The following is a 27,843-nucleotide window of genomic DNA, read 5'->3' as shown; positions in this document are numbered from 1 at the left end:
AAAAAAAAAAAAAGATGATTCAAGCTAATTAATTATTTCTCGAATCTGTCCTGAAAAAGTTAAATTTTCTACAAATAGCTCTAGCTCTACCCACAGCAATCTGGACCAAAAATTCACAATTCTTCCAAGTTGTGACATCCTTTTGCCTGGACTTAGAGCAAGTTAATGTATTTTGAGAATACTAAATAACAAAAGTGAGTTTTGTTTTATTTTTGTTTTCAATGAGGAAATTGAGACTCCTGTAACAGGTCTAAAAATAACTGGTTATATCTTGGGTACCACAAAACTGTAATTGCTATTTCAGACAAACAAAAATAGGTATGCATAGATTTTAGCTGCCACTTACCACCAGAAACAGGAGCATCCATGAAAACTGCTCCCATTTTCTCAACTTCTTTGGCCAATTCTTTTGAAACTGCAGGGTCGATAGTACTGGAGTCTATCAATAGTGAGCCTTTCTTCACTTTTCTAAGTAAATAAATAAAAATAATAGTCTTTTAAAACTATAATTTTATAGTTTTAAAAATATAATGTGCAATTCTGAATAAACATTTCATGCAACTACCTACAGAATTAGAATCTGCTAAAAGCTGCCAGATATCAAGGAGGTCTTTGCTTTAGTATTAAAAACATTATTAGAACTGGTTCAAAATCTCACATCCATTTTCAGATCAATTGAAGTTCAAAGTAAACCCAAACTCTTTCAAAAAAACCTAAATAATCTAATAAACTCTATGGTATAAATTCTGGTTTCAGATGAATAACATAATACCATAATAATATAGGTAGGCAATTTAAAACACCTAATAACTTTAAAAGGTCTATTGTAGGATTTAAATTTTTGTTTGTAAAGTAGCTGAGGCTCTTTAAAAAGTACTTTATTTGTCTTTAACAAGCCATATTGCAACTTTCACACATCCATGTCATTTCCACTAGGTAGAATAAACATAAACCATTGAAATTTAGCCATTTGCTTCAGGGTGGCATACTCTTTAATAACTATAGTTTTTTAAAGATAAAATAAAACATCAAAGAAGCAGAAAGGAAAATAAAGGAATGGGCCTGCAAATCTCACAGATAAAGTTTTTCTGTTCTTTACAGTAAATGTATATACATACTTTGGCAAAGTGGTGAAACAGTCTTTTCTTCTATCATATTTTACATCAATAGTAGAAGGCATTCTTTTTTTTAAAATATTTTATTTATTTATTTGACAGAGAGAGAGATCACAAGTAGGCAGAGAGGCAAGCAGAGAAAGGGGGAAGCAGGCTCCACGCCGAGCAGAGAGCCCGATGTGGGGCTTGATCCCAGGACCCTGAGATCATGACCTAAGCTGAAGGCAGAGGCTTAACCCACTAAGCCACCCAGGTACCCCAGTAAATGGCATTCTTTTAATAAGATATTTTCATTTATACTGTAAGTGCAGATTTTATATAATCATATGGTTCCCTTATAATCTATGCCTATCTTCACTGGCTAGGAAATGGGCCTAAGTTATCATTTATTTAAAGGGCTATGGCTTACCTTTAATTCAAACTTCCCAAAGTCCTTACTACAGATTAACTAACCTAGGTAACAATCATAATTATGACTGGAAAATTAGAAATGAATAAATGTAAATATTGAAGGAGGAAAGAGAAAATCATTGCTAAAAAACAAAGAAAAATCTTTCTATAGAAAAAATAGTATATAAAATGCTTTAAACAACAATTTTAATAAACATATGAATTGATCTGGTCCAAATGCAATGATTGGGTATATTCCACAGAAAAGAAATAGCATGCTCTATATAGATCACCTCAGTATGTGGAAGTTTCACTTTGTGTAACCTGAAAATTAAGTATTACATTTCCCAGTGTTGTGTGACAGTAATATTCTTAAGCTCTTAAATCTTTAAGCAAATGGGAAACTGGCTCAAAAATTACATATGTACTACAAATGGGGAAATGATTCTGACCCAGAAGAAAATAAAGAACCACCATGAAAAGCAAATTACAGTTCAACTTGAAGCCACATTCTTTGAAAGCACTCCTGGACAAAACTGCTCTGCTAGTTGGCTACCATATTCCTTAGTAAAGAATATTAGTAAACACAGGATTTTGTCTCCATACAAATTTTTAGTAACTTAGACTTGACAGGCAACACAGGGCCATATTGGGACAGACTCCATAATGAGACAGCTAGTTTACCTCAGGACCACACACACCATGGGCCTGAGGGCTCCACCCAAAATGAGGGCCTTTCAAACTTCCCTGAAATCTAAACATTTATCTTATCGGTTTTCTGCCTAATATCCAAGTGTCTTTTGCTTCCAAGTCTGTTAGTTTTCTAAAGCAATTCAATTCCCCAAAACCTCATATTTCATGTATTACATCTTCATGAAATTAAACCCTTTCTTTTAGCCCTACATATGTCCACAGGGCCTACCAGTTTGTTCTAGTTCTTTGCTGAAATTCAACAAGTTAGAAACAGGAACAAGGGCGCCTGGGTGGCTCAGTGGGTTGGGCCGCTGCCTTCGGCTCAGGTCATGATCTCAGGGTCCTGGGATCAAGTCCCGCGTCGGGCTCTCTGCTCAGCAGGAAGCCTGCTTCCCTCTCTCTCTCTCTCTCTCTCTGCCTGCCTTTCCATCTACTTGTGATCTCTCTCTGTCAAATAAATAAATAAAATCTTTAAAAAAAAAAAAAAAAGAAAGAAAGAAACAGGAACGAGTAAAACCAGAAAATTAAATCGGAAATTCAACCACTGTCATTCTAACACAACCACAAGGCTTTGGCAATAGACAAAAATTAACCAAAAAGGTTCTCAAAGCCAGGGAAGCTAAGTACTGGCTAGAAAACTCTGACCTAAATTACATTTTATTTAAAGAGCTACTGCTAACCTTTAATTCCAACTTCTCAAAGTTCTTACTACAGATGTACTAACCCAGAGGACATACAATAACTTTTTATAATATAATAAAATGTTAAATAATGGTGTTCTTTCCAATGTTTGGTTTTATTTTTCATAGAAACCTTTTCCTGCATTTCTATAAACCATAAGAAAATTATGCTTGTAACATTTGTACAGTTTAAAATGCAAGTTTTAAAAGTCTCTTAAACATGTTAGCCATGAAAGTGTAAGTTTAATGCAAGAGTTAAGTAAAGAAACAGAAACAAAAAAGAAATTATTCCCAAAAGTCACATGCTTGCTTTCAGTGAAAAAATAAACCCTTTACAATGAGAGAGAAACTATACCATTCACTTTTAAGAAGAAAACTGTACAGAAAGGTTTAACAAACATAACTGTAATTTCCTAAAGTATTAACAAATATGAAATTCATGGACTATCATAACAAGAAAACTTCCACGGTTCAGAAATACATACTTCAGAATTCCATTTGCTCCAGAATAAGCTTCTATTGCATTGATACTGGTGGGCAACATTGTAATAATTCTGTCAGCTTTTTCAGCTACATCTGCTGGGGAAGACACTACCTTTAAAAAAAAAAAAAATTACAAAGGCACATTACTTAAAATGGAAGCGGTTTTTATAGCACAAGCAGGATCCACTTTTTACGCATGCTGACAACAGTGACTGAATAAAACTCATTCTTGTTTCCAAATGACAAACAAAAATATTTACTGCCTAAAATAGAGAGTCCATTCCTTATACACATATAGATGCAGTTTCTATGGAATCGAATCTACTGTTTATTTTAAAAAGCGTGAATTGAGTTGAGGGGAAAAGGGCAAAACCCAACAGTCCTGGGAACAGATGTACTTCTCATGGATTCCTCCAACTTGGGATTCTTAAACCGCATACTTTTTGGTAGAAGCTTTGACTAAGAAAAACAATCTAGTGCAACAGAGATGGAAGCTGAACTCCAGGATTCACCAATGATTCCATAGACAGCAAAATCCCCTAGTAAATTCTCAAGCCCCAATTACCACCATTCCCCAGTCTCCATTTTCAAGAGGAAAAAAAGCAAAAAATTAAGCCTGTAAGAAAAGGAAAAGGTGAAGGACAAGGATATGAGCACCTCCTGAATGAGCTGTAAGTACCACCATAAAGGCTGAGCATGTGAGCTACCAGGACTCTTGTGGAAACTGGAGATACAAGAAAGACACACAAATAGGCATCAAGGTATGCTCATTTCCACCCTCATTTCCGCCTTATGATGACCACAAACACACTGACAAGGAAAGTTACTGTCCATCCTGTGTATGTATGCATGCATGCAGAGATGTACGTACCCTCACTGGCATTCCCCAAAACCCTGCTCTCTCTCACACATGCCCCTTGATATGCCTGGCCAGCATGTTGGCAACCAAAGAGGTCAGAAGAGGCTGGGAGCTCACTTCTTGATTCAAACACTCCTTTAAAAAAAAGAATCCATCACCCCAACTGTCATGAAAGCTTTATCTCTCTTAAAAAAAAAAAAAAAAAGACAAAATGACTGTCAGGAGGATGACTGAAGATTTCTCTGTAAAATGAGGTACCCATGTATCAGAAATGGACATATTTTCTGCTAGGAAATGTGAACTACCATATAAGCAACCTAGAAACGGGAATGCCTCTGCTTCTTGTGTGGCAGAATGATACCTAACGTTTTCTTTTCGTCTTTGACGTACAGTTGATGAAAGTGGAAGAATGGAAAGGCAAACAGTGTGTAATCTAAGTATTATGAGCCAGAGGTAATCACAATTCAATTTTCCCTAACAGACTATTAGCTTAGAAATCAAATTTGACACAAACACAGTTTTAACATAAACTAATTTCATAAGTCATACTTTAAAATGTCAGGCAATCAAGTATCCTAACACTTTGTAAATTAACATTAAATGCTAACATAAAGTATCTCAGACCCTAAAACAAAAAAAGAGATACCCTCTCTTTCAATATTTCATTCTAAAGGCAATACGGTATTTTTAGAGGCTACAATGTAGCACATCAATAGTACATTTTGATACATCACTGGGATTTGCCCTAAAAATTCTGGAAAAAAAAAATTGTTTTTTTCTGTGGAATTACAATGACATACTTCAGCTAAGTAAAAACCTTTCTGACACCCAAATAAATGCTGAGATTCAAAAAGAGGCAACTGTTTGCTGGCAAACAGCTCAGGCTGACTCAAGAAAAACAGAGCTGAGTAAGATGAGTATAAGAATAGGAAAAGTTATAGGAGCAGTATTTCTCTATTCCAGGACTGTATCGAGAATATGGGTTACACAAAGAGCCTCATCTCTTCGTCCCCCCTTCAAGGAAGTAATACAGACAATGCAAAATGATGGCACACCTTTCAGTGGCCCTTCCTTCTATTCCAGCTCCATCTCTCTCTCAATCTTTCAGAGACTGTGGTAAGCCCTGAGGTCTAAGAGTCAATTTCAGACTTCCTCTTAGGAATTCAGTGAGTCTCTTCCACTGAAGGAAATTCAATTCCACCTAAATAACTCCTTGAGAGGTGCCCTTAGGGGCACCAACAATTAGTTCACAGATCTAAGTATACTTCACACCTCCAAGCTTCTCATACCCATGAACTGGCCGTGCCAATTCATGTAACTGCCAAGTGCATGGGGTGCCCAATCAGCCCCCTGCATCCCTAGCATCTGCTTCTTGGGATGCCTGGATTGCCAGAGTACTGCTAAGCCCTCAATTATATATGATATAGTGTCAAAGCTCACAGGTCCGGAAAAAACACACAATGATAGTGATAGCTGGAATGTCACCACTGTATTAGCCACAACTGCTCCATATCTAATGACTATATACATTTGGTACATTATAGTAAGTCTCTAATTTGCACTACAGAAGGCAAGTTTATTAGACAGACACACAGACATGTGTGTCCAGCTATTCAAATCATCTTGACTTCCATGTGATGACTTCAAGACTCTGAAATAATTGACTGACAAAATTTGGCCACGACTCAAAACCTGGGGGGAAAAAAAAACAAACCTTGTTGCCAGTCTGACACTAACCACAAAAGCCTTTAGGAGCCAAACTAATTAGAGTCCCTTCAATTACATTTACTAATTGAATGGATAAGCAAAGACAGCATGGATCAGTGAAAGGAACACTAATTTGGGAAGCCAAAGACCCAGGTTCAGTTGCAGCTCAGCCACCAAGCCCATGTGTGATTTTGTAAAAATCACTTAACCTCTCTGGCTTCAGTTCCTAAATCTATAAAGAATGGTGACTTGGGTTATCCTTAAGGGCTTCGATCTCCAAAGTAGAAAGGAAACTTAGGTAAAGAAATTTTCCACTTAAGTTCTAGGAAGGTAGAGCCTCTGTGAAAAAGAGCTCATGAGATATGATCAGTACAAAGGTACAGTATTAATAAGATTCTTCTCCACCTTCTGTCTGCAGACAGTCACTGACCTGGCTGACTTGGTCACTGCTCTGCTCTGCTCTGTCATGACCATCCAGAAAGATCTCTCGCTAATTCCATCTGCTTCAATCCTAAATTATTATGAATTAAGATGACTCTATATTTCCATTATCTCAATTTTAACTATAGGAGATTGGTTCCTTTGTGTACCATTATCTCTTCAGTCTTTGAGAATTTTTGTAGCCAATTTCTCCGGATTTAGATTCATCTGTATGCTAGTACCCATCAATGGCAGGTATGCAATATAAGGAGTAGAAGACTGGACAAATTAAAGACAAAATCTGCTTTGCTGGGTCAGGGGAAGGAGGGAGGCTTCGAGCATCAAGGCCCAGAGTAATCTGAGGGAACTGCACCTCCTTTTTTTACGTAGCCATCAGAAGAAGACAACTGTTAACTAGTTGCTTTCCACAAAGAAAAATCTCATTGTCTCTTCCAAATAAAACAGTCACATAAATTAAGCTCAGCATTGCTTCCAAGTAAGCCAAGTGGGTAAGAGAAACTTGCTAAGAAATAAGATGAACGTGACCTTGGTTAAACCTGTCATTCTGTGTTTTTTAATCTTTCTAAGTAGAAAAGCACACTGTTACATCAAAATTACACTACAGTAGAAAAACTGACTAAAACAGTTTGTGCCTACATCTTAAAACATTTGGTCAACAATGACGGAGCACATTCAGTAAGAGGCTTTTAAAGTCCTCATTTAGGGACGCCTGGGTGGCTCAGTGGGTTAAGCCGCTGCCTTCGGCTCGGGTCATGTTCTCTCAGAGTCCTGGGATCGAGTCTGGCATCGGGCTCTCTGCTCAGCAGGGAGCCTGCTTTCCTCTCTCTCTCTCTCTGCCTGCCTCTCTGTCTACTTGTGATCTCTCCTCTGTCAAATAAATAAATAAATAAATAAATCTTTTAAAAAAAATAAAATAAAAAAAAATAAAGTCCTCATTTAACAAGACCTGAGTGGATGCCAGCTTAGATCCCAAGAGAATTACTTAACCAAACATGCTCAGCCTTACAACCCAGGAACAAGATAGCTTCCAAGTTTTCAAAGAGAAAACAAAAGAAAAGACAATCTAATTATGCCTAGTTCAACCAGGAAACTCACACAGGAGTGGTGTAAAAGTCCCAAGACTATGGCACAGATCGGCAGCATCTCCAAGGAAATTCCTAGACAATGAAAATGAAGCACAAGTCATATGCCCTTGACACTAACACTTAAAGAGAAACTGGTATCTTCTGTAAAATGAAAGTGGGATGGAAGGGACAGTGCAGAATGTATTCTTAAACAGGGATGCTATCAAATCACTTTATCTCCTAGTATGGTTTTAATTTTTACCATCATTCTTTCATTTAAAAATATGTCCAAAGGGCACCTAGATGGCTCAGTTGGTTAAGCATCAGCTCAGTTCATGATCCCAGGGTGATGGGATCGTGTCCCACATCAGGTTCCCTGCTCAGTGGGGCGTCTACTGCTCCCTCTCCTCCCAGTTCCTATTTTCTCTTGCTATCTCTGCTCACTCTCTCAAATAAATAAATAACATCTAAAAAGAAATATATACGTCTATAGTTCTCTTCCAAAGCACTCTGGACTCAGAGACTCAGCCAAGACTAGTATGTTTCTATGAGTGGTGTTGGGGAATGAAGATTTGGGAGACAGATGGCAGAGATACAACCACCACCACCGTAACAACAGCAGTAAGACTAATAATAGCAGTAATAGCACTCTCTACATGCCAGGTTCTCCATGACTAAAAAGGTACTATTAAAATCACCATCTTATAAAATGAAATTTGGGCACCTGGGTGGCTCATTGGGTTAAAGCCTCTGCTTTCATCTGCAGCGTCCTGGGATCAAGTCCTACATCAGGCTCTCTCTGCTCAGCGGGGAGCCTGCTTCCCCCTCTCTCTCTGCCTGCCTCTCTGCCTACTTGTGATCTCTCTCTGTCAAATAAATAAATAAAATCTTTAAAAATAAAATAAAATAAGGAAATTTAAGTAAGAAGAGTTAAATAATCTGTCCAAAGTTACACAGCCAGCAAATGGTAGAGCTGAGATCTAAGCCCAGGCAGTCTGGTTCCAGGGTTTTTTATACCACTGCATTCACAATTTATCAATTCATGATTTCTAATAAACAAAGCCTTGATAATTACCTTTGTAATGTAGGTTACATTCTTAGGAAAGATTATAAAAGTTGAAATGATGCATCTTTCTAGGTTAAACCTGAGTTTCCAACAGAAATAAGGATATAATAAAGGGACACTGAAAGAGGAATGCCCACATTTTTGCGGAAAGGACCAAAATCATATTTAACCAAGTATAAATACCCTATCAAAATAGGTTAAGTTTTTTTTTGTTGTTTTTTGTATTGTTTTGTTTTTAAGTAGGCTCCATGCCCTCCATAGAGCCTAACACAGGGCTTAACCTCACAACCCTGAGATCAAGAGTTGGATGCGCAAACAACTGAAGCACCCAGGTGCCCCAAATTCACACTATTTTTTAAAGTAAACTCTATGCTCAACATGGGGCTTGAATTCACAACCCCATTAAGAATCACATGCTCTACTGACTGAGTCAGCCAGGCACCCCCTAGAAAAGGTTAACATCTAAAGGCATAATAAATTGATTAAATACCACCAATCATGTCAAACATTTTTAACATGTCAAAGTTTTTATTTCCTTCATAACCCATGCAATATGTTCTACTACTAGACTGGGCTTAAAGAAAACCTCCAGGGTTGGAATATCTAAAGCATTTCTTCACCTGGAACTGCAGGGGGCTATCATGTAGCCTCTTGGAAGGAGGGAGGAGCCTTGGAGCAAAGCAGATACAAGAGGCAGACAGAAAGGAACCTGATAACGTCTATGCCCAAAATTTGGCTGTGCCATGGGCCAGACCACTCCCCAACTCTTCAGTTAAACGGTGAAAAGAAACAAAAAATCCCCACTTTTTGCTTTATTAAAAAAAAAAAAAAAAAAAAAAAGCACTTCTTCAAAGAAATGTCCAAAGCTCTTTAGAACCTATTTTGGTAACTTCTCTCCCTGCAAATTTCTCGCTGAAAGCACAGTCAACATTAGAAATCAACTATCCAGTCTATGCAATCGTTGGCAGCGGGGGGACCTCATTTTCTTTGGCTGACATTTTATCAGCTTCACCTCACATAGCAATGTTGGGAGAAGGCAGGGGCAGTTGCGGGGGGGACACTTGTTCTTAAAATGGAAGTATCAACACAAACAGACTCTTGAATTGCCGAAACCTTGAACGCTTCATTGCACTACTGTGCACAATGGCAGTAAGTTTCAAGGTTTTCACCTACATTTTTCTATCCCATTCCACGTCTGGTCTTTGTCTTTTAGTAGTAGAACGAAACTCATTTGTTCTTTTATCCAAAAATTTTTTAAACTAAATATAGCTATGAAATAATAGTGCTGACATTTTAATATATCAGAACTTATTCATCCACATTGTTACTTTTTGAAGTACTGATCTTAGGAAATCACACTTGTTCCAATGACATCACCACTATTCAAAACGTTTTTTAGGCTGCCAGCATAAATTATTTAATAAATGTTTTCATTTTATTATGGCATGATACTCCCCCTCAGGCCCAAAGCTTTCTTATCCTTTATCCTTCTCCTTTCATTCATCTAAGTTTCATATTCTCCTACCCTCCACTGCTGTCATAATCAATACTCAGAGGATCTCACAGAGTCAAGGTCATAAGGGAACCAGAGATGTGAGGAAGAGAAGATGTGGGAAAGGAGGATTCTCTCTTCCAGGCTGTTGCCTCAGAACTTTTCCCACCATGTGTTGGGGACAGGGATGGGAACTGTAGACAACAAGCTAAAATAAGTCTTTACTCTTCACTAATCTGAGAGGAGCAGCTACCCACAATCCATCTTCTTTCTTTCCTCATACCCACTTATATATCTCAAGGAAAAGGAATATCCAATAACTGAACCAGTGTCCTAGAATCTTCTCATTTTTATTTAGGAATCTGGGAGATCCTGTCTCTACCACATTCATTTCAAACTACATCATTTCTGTTTGGAGGTGAGCAAAGATTATACTTAATATTTTTGTAGTTCCTCTAAGAAATGAAATGACTCTTAACAGTTATAGTTCCCTATCAGAAATGAAGTGATTCTTAACAATTATTATTTTTTTCTCCTCAAAAACTGCTTCAGTACTTTATTGTCATCAAAATGCAATTTTAATAGAAACTTCCTTGTACTAGTATTGAGTCTTGCCACCGAGACACACCTAACACGCTGTCAGATCCAACTCAACCTGTTTTATTCTCCGCAGCACTAGGTGGACTGTTAGACATACAGCAGGTATTCAAAAATTCTACCCTAAAGTAGAATTCTACCCTAAGGCAGAAATTTCTAGAAATCTAAACTGCTCTTTACAGAGGCATTACGTTTCTTAGTATTTGCTTTAAGTCTATCATCCAGAAGTGGGCTGTTTAATTTTAATTTTTGTCTCATTTTTTTTCTATGTTTCTCAGAAAATTTTTAGTACTCCCCCAATTCTGGGATTACATTCAGCCTTACCACTCCACAACTTGCACAGAACTTCCTTCATATCTCAAAAAAAACAAAACTCTAAATTCAGTTACTAATATATGATCTCCTGTTATGTGAGTTATTGGTAAAGGTTAACAAATTCAAACAGGAACTGAGCAGTAGATGCTAACATCTTTCCTATATAGCTATTTGAATTTTACATTTGAAGAAATTAAGGTACTATAGAAAATACTGTATCTGAATCATAAAATTTTTATGTGACAAGGTCTTAAAGCATTCTGAGTTTCTGAAACAAGTGCTAAGCCTATAATTAAAAATGAGTAGGATATACTCTAGTCCAGAAATTCTTCAAACAAGAATGACAGCCTAAAAACAGAACACTTGAGATCCTTCATTCACTCAGCGCTGTACTTCATACGGCACACAGTGTTGCTAGGTTGCCTCCTGGTTTAATGGCCAATAACATATATTCACAAAGTGTTGCCACACAATATTTATGAAATACATTTACATATATTCTCATTTAAGCCTCATAATCTAATGACACAGGTTGTCATCATTCCCATATTACAGATAAGGAAGATAGCTGAAATAACTTGCCCCCAGTAAGAAAGCAGGTAAGTATTTAAGCTGGGATTCAAACTGAGTTTCCTATCCCTAAACCTATTCTTGTCCTAAGACAAATTATGCCTCTCAATAACATGGGAAACTATTTCTACCAAACTACCAGCTTTCATAGCACAATCAGTAAATTTACAATCTCAGAAAACTGATACAGAGCCAAAACAAGCCCTTTGACCCAACCTGAGAAATGCTCAGTCACCTACCAAAGAACAGACCGCCTCAATCTCTGCTGCACAGACAGATGCTGGATGAAAGTTAACAATAACAACAATACAAAAATAAATCTATAACATGTATATAATTAACAATGAAGTAGGTTTATAATTCCATTGTGTATACTCCTCATTTGTCGTATTTATTTTTAAACATCAAAATCTATAACAAATCTAAAGAAAAGGCTTTACCTGTTCACCTGCATCTTGAAACTCTTTGCATGCATCAGGGAACACATCATAAATAATGAGTGGATAGCCATGTTTCATGAGGTTTTTTGCCATTGGATTCCCCATGTTGCCCAGTCCAATGAATCCAACTGGAGTCTTAGAAGCCATTGACCTAGAACATACTGATTTCAATAAATTACTTTCAGTAAGGGCAGTGACATTTCTTATTGTAAACATTCATTCAGTATTAGTTAAGTCAATTGTTACTGAGACGTTTTCTATCTTTAATTTTTTTTAGATTTTATTTATTTGATAGAGACAAATAGTGACAGAGATATCAAGAGAGAGCACAAGCAGGGAGAGCAGCAGGCAGAGGGAGAGGCTGAGCTTGGAGCTAGATGCAGGACTCCACACCCTGGGATCATGACCTGACCTGAAAGCAGATGCTTAACAAACTGAACTACCCAGGAGCCCTGAAATGTTTTCTATTTTTAAAAAAAACTTTAAAATGCTAGTTTTCAACTAATGATCTAATCACATTTAAAGACATCAACCACGTACAAACATCTAATTATTTAGTTCTATAGGAAACAACTATACAATTTTAAGCAATCTCTCCTGCTTTCTACCTCTATAACATCCCTTTTGCCATTTTTAACAATACATTTAAAAATGTTCTCATTTCTAAAATATGTGTTTTACTATTATGTGATGTACTTTAGATTCCATTGTAAGGGCCTATTTATCCAGACGGGGCCCCAAATCGGTTGAACAGCCATTTTGTTGTTTATGCAGTAACAGTTAAATTGACCCTGCCCCCCCCACACCAAGGGAACTTACTTAAAAGCAAGTCCGGGAAACCAGTCCCAGGTAACGAAGGGTGGGTCAGGTCAGGTGGAGGTAACAGCCCCAATGCAAGGAAGAGTCGGGTGAGGTGGAGACATCCAATCAGTAGAGCGCGCATACTGGAGGTAACAGCCCCAATGCAAGGAAGAGTCGGGTGAGGTGGAGACATCCAATCAGTAGAGCGCGCATACTGTCTCCCTAGCTACCAAGGAGTGTGGGTCCCGCCTTATGGGCGCCAATTCTGACTAAGGTGATAGGCTAGTTCAAATAGCTACTATGGGGTGAACTGTAATTCAATTGGCCACTTATGTGTGACCTAGCATGACTGTGCAGCTTTCTCTGTGTGTTACAATCTCATTGGTCACCTGTGCGTGGCCACATGGACTTTGCTCTATAAAAGTTAGTCTGTGAGGCAGGGAGGGGTCATCTTCTCTGTAAGGGGTGGCCCCAACGGTCTGATTGATCCAAAATGGTCGGTTTGATTCCTGATGCTTGGTGCCAAATAAAGCTTTGCTTGACTTCGCTTTATAACAGTCTCGCTCCTTTGACCATGGACCCATTATTGGGGGACCCAACACTATCTATATTATCACCTTTAATAATGCGTATGACAAACAAAATATTCAATAAAACATGTATCTTGGACAAGGTCCAAGAATAGAAAAAAGTTTTTTACCTTCCCACCCCCATATTTATAGAAATCATCCCCTCCAATGGTATAAAAAAATCTCAGTAAAATGTTAAACTAAGTCACCAGTTTATAACACGGGTTCTAGGGGAGAAGATGGAAATGCTTCCATGGGCTTTAAATGGCAAGGGTAATAGTTTCAGTGCCTTGGACTAATAACAACTCCATTCACTTTCAGAGAAGAGGCATTTCCATTTACAGAAAAGGAATTGCTCTTAAAAAGCTGTATGCAGGTTTTGTTTGATTTTCTTCATTTTCACAGAGGACTTTTGAAATCATACTGGGGCACACAATCCAAAGTAATGATTTTTGCAAGAAAGAGCAAAGGAAAATTTGCATTGCCATGAAAATAACCTTACACATCATTTCTTCATTTCTAGATTAGAACTCCACTCAACAAGTATTTACTGCATGAAATACTATGACAGAGCCAGAGATAGACATAAGCAAGATACATACAGTCCTTGCCCTCGAAAAGCTCCCAGTCTACTGAGAGAAGAGCTCTACTTGCCCTTTCCCCCCGCCACTGAAAGCTTTACTTTTCCTTTGTCTTTCAAGGACTCTAGTTATACAACTGTGTAGTACACCAACTAATTACAGTCAGTCACCCCTTTGAGTTTCAGATCCTCTCAACTGATGGATCCCTGCTCGTCCCTGAATTTAATTTAAATGCAATTAGATTTCCTAAAACCAAATTATTTGAAGCCCTAAAGCTTAAGAAATAGAGGTCTTGAGAGAGACAAACCCTAAGAGATTCTTAATCAAACAAAACAAACTGAGGGTTGCTGGAGGGGAGAGGGATGGGGTAACTGGGTGATGGACATTGGGGAGGGTATGTGTTGTAATCAGCTCTGGGTATTATATAACACTGATGAATCACAGATCTGTACCTTTGAAACAAATACTACATTATATGTTAATTAACTGAACTTAAATTTTTAAAAAGAAAGAAAAGAAAAGAAATAGAAGACTTCTGGGTGCCTGGCTGGCTCAGTCGGTGAAGCATGCAACTCTTGATCTCAGGGTTGTGAGTTTGAGCCCCATAATGGTGTAGAGATTACATAAAGTAAAACCTTAAAAAAAGAAATAGAGGTCTTCTTGGGTTAGAAGCACATTTAATTCCTTTTAACTTGATGCTTGACTCTAACATTTCCATTAAACATGGGTGTCATTCTTGTGCAACATTACCCTAACAGTGCTAAGTTTAATACCATGGGTATTATAGGATTCCTGTGGCTGACTTTCTGGCCCACAAGGGGTTCAGTGACAGAGAAACGAAATCTAATTTAAATGTTACAATATTAAACAGAATGAGAAGCATACTTTGTAAGAGAACTCTAGCACTAATAACTAATGATGATGCTAATAACTATTGTAACAGTATGGTATGAAGCTTGGAAAGGTATCATTTAACTAAAAATATTGGAAACTAGGATGACTGTGATTTAAAAACAATTAATTTAACAGACAATTCACTCTAGGTCAATAACTATGGCAAGGTAGAACCATGTTCATTCACACATTCAAGAACAGGAAGCAACTATTAAGTACCTTGCCAGATGCCACAGAAGACACAATGACATATAGTCCTTGCTGTCAACATGCTTAAAATCCAAAAGGAAATAAACTATGTACACAAATACCAACAAAGGAAAGTTGAAGATAAAGTATGAAAAACAGGGACACCTGGGTGGCTCAGTGGGTTAGGTGTCTGCCTTTGGCTCCAATCATGATCCCAGGGTCCTGGGATCAAGTCCCACGTTGGGCTCCTTGCTCAGCAGCCTGCTTTTCCCTCTACCTGCTCTGCCTGTTCTGCCTGCTGCTCTCCATGTTTCTACTCTCTCTGACAAATAAATAAATAATCTTAAAATAAAAATAATAGTAATAATAAAAAAATAAAGTATCAAAAACAATGCTGACATAAAGGAGAATTCATCTGGTTTAAGCACTTAAAGAAGGTAGCACGTGACCTGAGTATTCCAGGATTTCAAATGGAAAGGAGAGTAGGAAGGAAGGGAACTCCATATAAAAAAGGACATGACTATATGCAAGGAAATAGAAAAGCCAAGAAAAAAAAACAGTAAAAATTATTCTTGGCAATTTTACTACATGCCAGATCTTACTAAACACTTTATAAATAGCATTGTCATCATATCCTATCATTAAGCCTCCTTTCAGCTGAGAGCCCTGACACTTAGTGAATTTAAATGAAATGCCCAAGACTATACTAAACTGCAATGCTAAGTTTCAAATTCAACCAATGTAACTCTAGGTTCTTCCCTTTTAACCACTATATGACACTGCCTTCACTCTTCCTAGAGGATGCACAAAGAAACAAACAACACAAATTAAGATTGAAAGAAACAATGCAGGGTGCCTGAGTGGTTCAGTCAGTTAAGCACCCAACCCTTGATTTCAGCTCAGGTCATGATCTCAGGGTAGTGGGATTGAGCCTGAGATGGGCTCCACGCTCAGCAGGGAGTCTGCTTGGAATTTTCTCTCCCTCTCCCTCTGCCCCTCCCCACTGTGCACTCCCTCTCTCTAACATGGATGAGAATCTAATCTCTAACATGGATGGACAGATCTTGGAAGGAAGGAAGGAAACAGAAGTGGAAGGGGAAGGGTAAAGAAGGGAAAGGAAATTTAGCATGCTAAACAATTTGACCATATTTTGTAAGTAAGAGGTATTGCCACAGGCAGCCATCTCTTTGACATCATCAGCCTTAGCAACATTTTTCTAGAACTATCTCCTCAGGCAAGACTAATAATAAAAATAAACCACTGAAACTATATAAAGACTAATATAAAAGTAACAGTATTATTAGTGCAGGTCTCTCTCTGTTCATTTGAGCTGCTTCAACAAATATGCCACAGTCTGAGTGGCTTAAACAACAAACATTTATATCTCACACTTCTGGAAGCTGGGAAATCCATGATCAAAGTGGCAACAGATCCAGTGTCTGGTAAGAACCCACTTCTGGGCTTGTATATGGCCATCTCCTTATATCTTAACGTGGCCAAGAGCAGAGATCCAGAGGACAAGCTCTCCTGTCTCTTTTTATAAGGATACTAATCCCATTCATGAGGGCTCCACCCTCATAGCCAAAATTACTTCCCAAAGGCCTCACCTCCTAATACCATCACAGTGGGGGGTTAGGATTTCAACATATGGGGGTGGGGGGCAGCAAACATTCAGTTCATAACATTTTAAAGCCAGAAGTAAAAGTACATAGCAATAGATTGGATTATGGGCTAGAATAAAGGAAAGATCAAAGATGACAGCAAGAAAACAGGTTTAGCAATAACCTAAGTGGAGAAATCAAGAAAGAAAGCTATCACCATCTTAAAGTAACTGAACTGTCAGTGAGCTGAAAGACGTCCCACAGACTTAGAAATATAACCAATTAAGATCATCTCAGAGATAGCATGAGAAAAAAAGACACATATTTGGTAACAATCTGCTTTAAGGCGAGAACTGAAATCATGGTAGTTGATGAAAGTGCCAAATGAGAGTAAAAGACACTGAAGAACAAAGCCCAAGGGAATATCAACATTTAGAAGTCAAAAAGAAGAAACAAACTCTAAACCAACACAGATGTTAAAATTAGGGGGCAAGGATATTAAAAGTGATAATAACTGTAGTCTGATTGTTCCAAAGATAGAGATATGAAAGATACAAAAAAAAAAAAAAAAAAAAAGACCCAAAATTGGGGGTGCCTGGGTGGCTCAGTCAGTTAAGCGACTGGCTTCAGCTCGGGTCATGATCCCAGCATCCTGGAATCAAGCCCCGGCTCGGGCTCCCTGCTAGCAGAGAGCCGGCTTCTCCTCCCTCTGCCTGCCACTCTGCCTACTTGTACTCTATCTGTCTGTCAAATTAATTAATTAATTAATTAATTAATTTTTTTAAAAAGACCCAAAACTGAATTTCATAAGACGAAAATGACCATGTGTAAAATGAAAATCACACTGGGTTAAAAGCAGAACAGATACCGCAGAAGAAAGGATTAGTGCTCTTAAAGACGTAACAATATAAACTATCTAAAACAACATGCAGAGAGAGAACTTAATAAATAAAAAGAACAGCAGTGAGCTGTGGGACAGCTTCAACTAGCCAAATAACACACCTAACTGGAGTCATCAAATGAGATAAAAGTAGAGATGGAAAAAAGACATGAAGAAATAACAGCCAAAAATGTCCAAATTTGAGAAAAACTATAAACCCTCCACCATACACATCCAAGAAGCCCAAGGAACCCCAACATGGGAAACATAAACACAACTATACCAAGACACATCATAATCAAAATGCTCAAAAGCAGCCAGAGAAAAAGACTTTATACACAAAGGAGCAAAGATAAGGCAGATTTCTTGTCAGAAACAAGGCAAGAGAGAACACAGTACAGCATCATCTTTAAAGTACTGAAACAACAACTATCAAGGAAGGAATCTATATCCAGTGTAAAAATACATAATTATAAATATTTGTATATGTGGAGGGATAGGAGGAAATTTGGAGGCATGTCAGATATGTCCGCAATCTTGATTTTGGTGATGGTTTCACAGGTACATACATGTGTCAAAACTCATTAAATTGTATGCTTTACTGAAAAAAAGAAAGATTTGATTTATTTATTTGAGAGAAAGAGAGAGTGCAGGAACAGAAAGGAGGGGCAGAGGGAGAGGGAGAAGCAGACTCCCTGTTGAGCAGGGAGCCCCACGTGGGGCTCAATCCCAGGACCCTGGGATCACGACCTGAGCCAAAGGCAGATGTTTAACCAAATGAGCCACTAGGGCACCCCAAACTGTATGCTTTAAATATGTACACTTTAGGGGCGCCTGAGTGGCTCAGTTGGCTAAGCATCTGCCTTCTGCTCAGGTCATGATCTCAGGGTCCTGGGATCAAGCCCTGCAGCAGGCTCCCTGCTCATCGGGGAGTTTGCTGCTCCCTCCCCCTCTCTCCCTCTGCTGCTCCCCCTGCTTGTGCTCTCTCTCTCAAATAAATAAACGTGTGCAGTTTATTATAAGTCAACTATATTACAATAAATCTGTCTTTAAAAAGTCAACATGTTGGGGTACCCGGGTGGCTCGTCAGTTCGGTGTCTGCCTTCAACTCGGGTTGTAGTCCTGGGGCCTTGGATCAGGTCCCGCACGGGGCTCCCTGCTCAGTGTGGAGACTGCTTCTCCCTCAGCCCCTCTACCCCACCGCCCAATTGTGTGCTCTCTCTTTCAAATGAATAAATAAAAATCTTTAAAAAAAAAATGTCAACATGTTTATAGAACAAACAAGAGGAGCCCTGGGTGGCGCAGTCAGTTAAGCTTCTGCCTTTGGCTCAGGTCATAATCCGAGCCTACTTTTCCCTCTGCCTCTCCCCTCCAACCGGATTGTGTTCTCTTTCTCCCTCTCTCTCTCTCTCTCACTCACTCTCTCTCAAATAAATAAGATTTTTAAGAAGAAAAAAAGAACAAGAGAAGACAGCTCTCAAATAAGATATTAAAGTGATTTATCAATCAAATGCAATGCATGAAGTTTGGAGGAATCCTGATTTGGAAAAAAGAAAGAAAAAAAGAACGAACTATAAAAGATATTTTTTTTTTTAAGATTTTATTTATCTATTTGACAGAGATCACAAGTAGTCAGAGAGGCAGGCTGGGACAGAGAGGGGAAGCAGGCTCCCTGCCGAGCAGCGAGCCCGATGCAGGGCTCAATCCCAGGACCCCAGGATCATGACCTGAACCGAAGGCAGAGGCTTTAACCCACTGAGCCACCCAGGCGCCCCTATAAAAGATATTCTTAAGAAAATTATGGAACTTTAAGTATGAACTAGATATTAAATGATGTTAGGTAATTGCTAATTGTCTTAGGTAATGATAATTTGGTTATTTTGGAGACCATCCTTATTCTTGGGAGATTCACTCTGCATTATTTAGGGCTGAAGTGTTACGACGTCTGCGTTGTACCTTCAAATGATACAAGTGGGATATGATATAGTTGGAAAGAAATAAAGCAAATAGGTCAAAATGTTAACAACTGTTGACACTAAGCAAAGATTACACAAATATCATTGTATTATTCTTTCAATACTTTTGCTTGAAATTTTTCATAATAAAGGGGAAAAAAACTCAACATATCTGTATGGAAAAAATACCACAAACATGACAAAATACAAATAACCAGGAAAAACACTTGCAACACACAAGAGAAACAGCACTTTTTTGGTTTACATGCAAATAGCTCTTTAAAATCTAGAAGAAAAATATGGATGACTCATTTTTTAATTAGACAAAAATCACAAAATAGTGTACAGAAAATATTTAAATGACAAAAAAACTTTAAAATTATATTCAATTCTGTCATAATTGGAGTAATATAAAACAAAGCAATGTAATATCATTTTTCAGTTATCAGATGAAGAAATTTGTCTCTCTGATAAAACCACAGGCAAGGAAGGACTGATGAAAATATGTACTCCCACACACTGCAGAATTACATATTAGGTCAGCCTTTTGGATAGTAATTTGAAAAAAATTATCTACATTTTTATTTTATTATGAAATTTAAAATTAAAATGTACCTACTCTTTGACCCAGTAATTCCATGTCTAGGAATTTATGATACACTGGGAGGTCTCAAACTTTTTTTAAGGGGTCAGGTAGAAAACATTTTCAGCTTTTCGGGCCATGAGGCCCCGTCACAGCTATTCACCTCATCCACTGTAGTTTTAAAGCAGCCACAGACAAGCTATAAACAAATGACCAAGCTTGCGGTCCAATACTATTTTATTTACAAAAACAGGGGACCAGCTATAGGCGATAGTTTTCTGACTCCTACTACACATAAACTCTAAACAACACAAAAATATATTTTATTACAGTACTGTTTGTAACAGCAGAAAAATTGTAAACTAAATACACATTAACAGGGCACTTGATAATCCACAGAAAAGCAATACAATGAAATATTACGCAGATGTTCAAAAGAATGTGTTATCTAGAAGTATAGTGAAAAAAATCTCCAGGATAGGTTATTAAGTGAAAAAAAAAGCAAGCTGAAGAGCATTAGATATAATCACATATAATATATAAGGAGAAAAGAATATATATGCATTAACTTTTATTGAATTTCTGTAAGAATACATAAGAAACAGTTGTTACATCTAGAGAGGCCAGAGTTAGAGAAAAGACTATTTTTTATAACCTTTTGAGTTTTTACTATGTGCATATAATTTTTGTAACTACTTTTATAATAAGATAAAATACAAGCACTGGCACATAGTGTTTACTAATGTTACATGACTTTCTAGAGAGAACTTTCATCAAGTGGACATATGGGGATAAAGTCAGTTCTGAAGCAATCAGAGTAAAGATGGTGATAAAACAGATCCAGCAAAGTGGATCCACAGCCATTAAACGTTGCAGGTTGACTATCCCTTCTTCCCAGAGCCAGAGGCAAGCTCCAAATAACCTAACCCGATCACGGTAATTCTGGCTCTCTACAACTGACAGCTTCCACACACTGGCAGCCCAAAGTCAATGATTTGGCAATGCTGTGGGTAATCCGAATATGTAACAAGGAATGTTACAGAGATTAACAAAAGGATTGTATCTAATCAGCAAGTTTCCTTGACTATCAGTGGTAACACTACTTAAATGAACAGCCAGGAGGAGCGCAGACCACAGGCAATACAAGTCATCCAGAAAAAGAGCAGGAGTTGGAGAAAAGATAATACTAGAAGGCCATCAAAGGCATCACTGAAATTTCTGATTATAATTAAGTCTGAGGTCTGAGATGGATGCAGATAAACCTAGAGAGGGACTTAATGCAATGAGGGGGCAGAAAAGTATGTCTATGTATTTGGAGGGGGAAAGGAGGGAGGGGTCAAAGGACCAAGTGAGATGACAATGATATACAGCACACTGGTTAACAACACGGGGGCAGGGGGTGGTGTAATATTAACCAGAAGGCTAGTTCAACTTTTGAAATATGGGTAGTATAGCAATTCCTAGCAGTGAGATCTTGAAAGAGGTGTAGGAGAGCACTGATGTTAGTTGTTATAGTTGAGGCTCAGCTTTGGATAAGCCAATATGAAAATCAATGAAGATAAAGTTTTTTAATGATGGGCTCAGTTGTTCTCTTCATTTCATTTTTGCTTGTGGCAAAGATAGAGAAAGGGTAGTATAACTAGATGATTAAATGTCAAAAGAGAAGAGTTTTTACTGATGGTGATAATGTTTAAGAACAACTCTGAAGGACAGCCATATATAAGACCTATGTTCCAATCCAGGCAAGGTCACTTCTTAGCCATATGCCCCTGAACTAACAAGTTACCTAACTTCCCGAGACATTAAGTTGTATCAACAAGAGTCACTACTTCAGGTTATTTAAAGACATTTAAGGACTCCTTGAGATAATACACGTAAAGTGCAGAGCAGTGCCTGGCACATGATAGGTCATTAAGTATTTGCTACTTTTACTATCAGTAGTCAAGAAGCAGTATGGGGGTACAAGTCCTATGCCAAATGCCCATTTTGTCCAGTGGGTAAGAAGAGCCAGAGTGTTAGAAAAAGGGATACAGCGTATTTTAGAGGATGCTCTCTAAGGAAATAGAGCTCTTATTTAAGGAGAAGCATCAGGAGTGCTTGGACAATGAAGAATACGCTCCTAAAGAGGCACAAATTCAAATAAGCATAAAAGAATTCTTACCCTAATTTCTTACACTTTCAGACTTAACACATTTTCCTTTAAGTACATCCCTCACATTAATGTGTAGAAATAGAATCAGATGATAGCTAAAATCAAGCTGGCAAGAAATCAGTCAACACAATACAAAAATGACACTGGTTGGCTGGTAAACAAACTAGCTAGAAAATTTGGCAAAATTAGTCTCTAAATCTATAGATGTAAAATTTATCGGTTATGTCCTTTTTCTCTAATACAGGGGCAAAGTTATCCACATCTTCGTAACATGCTACCAAAAACCAGCCTACTCTAAATATCAAAATGCAAAAAACTGTAGAAAACTGGAAAATATGAAAAAGTATATCATGGGGAAAAAGTTAATCTCCCTACACAAAAATAATCACTATTTGCATTTTGCATAGCCCTGCCAGTCTTTTAAGTGCATTTTCTCATTATATTGAGATTATACTGTATACACAACTTTTATCCTATTTTATCACATAATATTATGTCATAAGTATTCTATTTGCTTTAATACTAAGAGTTAACCAAACTAAGGGTGGTGACTTACTCTACAAAGGCCTTTACTGTTTGAGTTATTTTAGAAATAATGTAACAAGTATGTAATCTCAGAAGTCTAAGGTCAACTTTTGGTCCAAGGACCATGCGCAGCTTTTCAGAGCTTCATGTGCAACCCTAGAGGCTAATGTTAAGGCAAAAATTGGTGTGTATTTTATTTATACTATGCATTGCTTTGAAAGTAGATTTCATATACTCAAAAAGGGCCATAACAACAACAACAAAAAAAGGTTATTCCCACTTCTGTATATGATTCCAGTTAATTTTCCCATTCCACCTTTGGTCAGGGGGTCATTTTAAGACTGTGATACAAATTATTTTTCCAATCTCAGAAGTCTAAGGTCAACTTTTGGTCCAAGGACCATGCGCAGCTTTTCAGAGCTTCATGTGCAACCCTAGAGGCTAATGTTAAGGCAAAAATTGGTGTGTATTTTATTTATACTATGCATTGCTTTGAAAGTAGATTTCATATACTCAAAAAGGGCCATAACAACAACAACAACAAAAGGTTATTCCCACTTCTGTATATGATTCCAGTTAATTTTCCCATTCCACCTTTGGTCAGGGGGTCATTTTAAGACTGTGATACAAATTATTTTTCCATGTACATGTTGATGAGTCACAATGACTAAAAAGGGCCTATAATTATAGATTTTTTCCTGTCAGTTTAAAGAAGTCTAAACTACAACTAATTAACTTTTAGATAAAATACAAAAACTTTTAAATAAATGGTGATGAAATAGTAACATATGTGGAATTTAATATTTCTTTTATTTTTCCTTTTTGATGTTTTTAATATTTTAAAATTAAGGTATGCTATTAACTAGGAACCTTTAGGTCTCTCTTTTTTTAACTAAATAAGTTGTATGGATTTTTATAATAGTAGTATCCATCTGATATAAACACACTAAACATACGATAGAGACAAAATATCCCACAGAAATCAGAACACTACATAACATTACTATTTGAACGTGGTTCTTTCTGTCCCTAGACTCTAGATTTGCGCGTAAATTTTTTATTAATTTTTTAAGACTCCAATGTCAAAAAAAGGTAACGCAAAAGTAAATTTAGTGGGGTGACTGGGTGGCTCAGTTAAGCGTCTGCCTTCGGCTCAGGTCATGAGAGCCCCACGTAGGGCTCCCTGCTCTGCAGGAAACCTGCTTCTCCCATTCCCATTACTCCTGCTTATGTTCTCTCGCTATGTCTCCCTCTGTCAAATAAATAAATAAAAATCTTTGGGGAAAAAAAAGTAAATTTAGTGAACTAAAATTCACAGAAACATTTAAACAATTCCAAGTAAAAACAATTGTTGAAATGTTTTAAGCAATCATCACAAAATGAAATATTTAAAATTCATCATAAGTCTACCTCCATACATCTTTGGGTCAAAGGGTCAAAGAACCCAAAGAACAAGATTACACGCTATGTGAGGTAGGCTCTTCCAGTTGAGAGGCAACTATGACAGTCTTGGGCCTCAGGCTCTTCCAGCATGAATTCAAAGAACTTTCATAACTCTAATGGGTACATCCAAGGTTCATTAAAATATCATTAAAACACCTTATAAAACCACTAAGTAGTACATATATCTTCCCTGGCTAATCAACACTGAAACAATAGCTCATTCATGTGAAAACTGGTGTTACATTTAGTACTGGAAAAGTGACTAAAAGATTTAAGTATCTCCCAAGTGGGAGGCTTTTTTTTTTTTTTTGTAACTCAATACATACATGTAGCTCAAATACTGGTTACACTCAAGTTTAGCAGATTCTGTGAGTTTGTATCTTCTTACTGTGATTGTGTAGCAGCTGTTCTCTTGCATCACATAGAGCCTAAGCCAGACAGGAAATTCACAGTTCTGCTTAGGTATAACTGAGCCTGAGAAGGGAAGCTATCAAGCACTAAATTCCCAGCCTGGTATTTTTCTACGTGATCAGAAAAATATTAGTACCAAGGCTTTCTTAAAAATCCTGAGTATGAAACTGCTCAACAGTGCATTGTTACACTCTCAAACTTTTACAAAAAGACAATGGCAATGTCTCCATAAATCAACCAATTTTTTTCAATTAAAGAGGAAGGCTGGTGTAGTAGAAGCTGCAGGAATGAGAAAAAAAATCAAGAACTACTTTCTGGATCCTGATGGGATACCTTAATTCATTCATCCAAGGGGCCTCAGGTTCTTCATTGGAAAAACGACAAAGATTAGATCTCTGTGCCTCTAAAAAGTGCCTCTTCCTAAGTCGATGGTTGGCTTCCATAAGTTATAATGGTGCGTGGGGAGAAACAGAGTATGTGCAGGCCACAATTTCAAGGACGCCGAAAGTGTCTTGGTTAATAATCTGACAGAAGTGCCATCTTCAGGTAGCACAGTTACCAAAAAAGCGGGGCAGAGGAGGCAACTCGTGCTAGTCAAGGGGGTGACTTAAAACTTTGCTGGAATGACTTGTCACCTGGTTTTATAGACGACCACTTGCGTAAGACCATCCTACGCGATTAAGGTGGTTAAACAAAAATCAAACCCCACTGCCCGATGGCACGCCCACCAGGGTGCATACCTGGGGGCGTTGAGAGTCACAGGGATAGGGGCTAGGTCGACCCTGGGGTTGGGCCCTCCAATTGTCTTCGCAGCCCTAACTCCAAAGAAACACGCCCCAGAGTCAAGTATTCCTCCCTTAACCCAAGCTCTTCCCACCCCTTCCTAGGTCCCCAAAAAGGCGCTGAAAGCCGTTCATCTGGATCCCGGGGGGGTGGGGGGGCGGGGTGGAGGGGGATTACTGGAGGTGAGGGGGAAGACTAGCTGTGCGATAGGCTGCCGCAGAAGAAGCCAGGCCTTGGGACCAGCCAAAACGGGGTTTTAAGCCCCGACCCAAGCGCAGCGCCTCCCGTGAAAACACCTCTTCGGCCGTCAGGGGGCGAGAAGCGGGCAGCCGGAGGAGGGACGGGGGGAGAAGGCGCGAGGTCCTTACCCGCTGCAAGGCTGTACGCTGCCGGGCGCTGCCGGCGGCTCCAATACCGGAGGCCGGAGACGGCTCCGCGGAGCCGTAAGGAGGCTGCCATGCTGCCCCCGCCCCGCCTCCCCGCGGAGACCTCCGCGGCTCCCGGCTCACCCACTGACTGCAAGTGTGCGCCGCTAAGCGGGCGGGATCGACCGCGGCGTGGGGCCGCGCGCGCACGCGCTCTGCAGCTCGGGGCGGGAGCCCACCGACAAGGGGAGGAGCGCGACGCGGAGAGGGGCGGCCGGGCGAGACAGGGGTCGTCAGTCCCCTTATGGATAGGGAACCAAACCAATCAGGATTCTCGGGTCTCCGCACTTCGCTAACCAATAGGAAGCCTTTTCGAACCCCACCCACATCAAGTGCCCTGGCCCCGCCCCCAAGCTCCTCCCTCGTCTAGCGACTGCAGGCGGGAGTCTCCTTGTTTATCAAAACGCAGCGGGTGTGCGGGAGGCGGTGGCTGTCACTCACTGTTGGCACCAACGAGCGCCTGACCCTCCGGAGCCGCCTCCTAGGAGGGTGTAACTGCTCGTCCTGCTTCCGTGCAGACAAGAGCAAAACTGATTCGCCGCAGCTGCTGTAATTTTTATGCAAAAGCAGAAATTCCTAGGCTAAGTGTAGGGACCCATTTTTAAGTTCAATAATACGCGGATCTCCTAATGTTAGTTAGTACTTGTATTTTTAGCGTCTGTTCATTGAAAAACAACAGAAATCTACCATTAATGTGATAACTTTGATACGCATTTCACTTTAACACAACAATTTCTCCATAAATTTGAGAAACATAGGAAAACAAGTTGGTAACATTATTCTATTTGATAGGTAGAATTACTAGGAACTCTATTCCAATATATATTTCTTTAATGTTTTGAAAATTCTGCATTTTGTAAGCAAAAACTAAGGATAAATGAAAATACAAAAAAAAATAGTCTATATGTATGTGTGTCAGAGAGAGAGAGAGAGAGAGAGTTATTCATTCTTCTTTCTGTGCTTAGTGTACATATTTGAGTCTCTGAACCCTTTGGCAACAACTGCAGGGCTTCCCATCTCCACTGACCCCACAAAAGGGTTGTGAGCCCCGCACACTCCAAAGCAAGACTTGTAACCTTTGCAGAAAGGTAGTATAGGAGGACAAACAGTGAGGAGTGTCTAGTGCAATAGAAATCCCAAGGTGTCCATCCCCCCGCCCCGCCAGATTCATTCTACTTATTCATTTGCCTAGATTGTGCTCACCCAACCTTTTAATCTGAGTAATAAAATCAACAGATTTGACTTTGACCTTATTTTTCACTTCTGCCCAGTCAGTCATGGAGTTGGAAGTACCTAAAGGAAAAGGAAAGAAACTGGGTAATTTCCAAGCAGGTTCTTTCATGGTTCTGGGTAGGCTAGCAATGTTTCCAGGAACTAGTACAGAGTGCAAGGTTCACATTTCTAACTGGTACAAAAACAACTCCTTTCTTTGGCTATCTCTCCACTGCAGTCCTCTATTCCACATCAACCAAAAAGAAGGAAGGGAGGGAGGGAGGGAGAAATGAAGGGAGGAAGGAAGGAGGGAAAGAGGGGAAATTATTTCAGCATTGCGACAGTCTCCTAGATTTGGGTTCCTGTCCAAATCTATTTAATTGGTTTCTGGAGAATGTCCTACCTGATCTTCTCTCTCCAGTTTATTTGGATTTTAGCTGGAATAGACCTCCTGCAACCAATAAATGTAGTCCTATGGATTTCTATAATTAACTGCTGAAATGTGCTCTGCTTTTCAACTATGTCAGCCTACACAGCAGAGCTATTTACAACACAGGACAACATATCAATTGATCTCCCAGCTCCTAAACTTTATATCCCAGTCCTCTTGAGATTTTATATCCAATCAGATCGTTTTTGTCATTTTTATGGTGCGCTACTGCTTTTTGTTTCTCCAGGTGGTTTATAGAGACCTTTTCTTGAAAATGAGTGTTTCTTTGCAAAAGGTTGCTTCCTATGTGCAGTGTCTTCCTGGACTGGAAGAGGAAAAGGAGAAAGGGGCTCAGAAAGAAGAGCAGGCGGAACTAAAGCTGGGCATGAGAACTTTTTAATTTGTGCTTTTTTTTTTCCTCCAAACTAATGTCATGGCTTTGAAAAAGGAATGAGTGCATTGAAAATTGGACTCTTTTGCTCAACTGAGACCAGGGG

The 27,843-nt window shown here is 38.8% G+C and overlaps 1 protein-coding gene across 1 annotated transcript in view; it reads right to left on the bottom strand.

Moving 5' to 3' along the window:
* The window catches only part of HIBADH (3-hydroxyisobutyrate dehydrogenase), a 107,658-nt gene extending 81,835 nt beyond the window's left edge, over nt 1-25,823 (bottom strand). Inside the window, exons 1-4 of the mRNA XM_032872620.1 lie at nt 25,648-25,823; nt 11,913-12,073; nt 3,364-3,473; nt 347-468 (exon numbers count right to left, since the gene is read on the bottom strand). Of these exons, the coding sequence (XP_032728511.1) occupies nt 347-468; nt 3,364-3,473; nt 11,913-12,073; nt 25,648-25,738 (484 nt within the window). The 5' untranslated portion in view covers nt 25,739-25,823. The remainder of the gene's footprint in view (nt 1-346; nt 469-3,363; nt 3,474-11,912; nt 12,074-25,647) is intronic.
* Between the last annotated feature and the right edge of the window lie 2,020 nt (nt 25,824-27,843).

The sequence above is a fragment of the Lontra canadensis genome, unplaced genomic scaffold (genome assembly GCF_010015895.1).
Source record: "Lontra canadensis isolate GAN:19392208 unplaced genomic scaffold, GSC_riverotter_1.0 scaffold2, whole genome shotgun sequence".
Classification (NCBI taxonomy): Eukaryota; Metazoa; Chordata; class Mammalia; order Carnivora; family Mustelidae; genus Lontra; species Lontra canadensis.
This window is presented reverse-complemented; position numbering and strand designations above follow the sequence as displayed.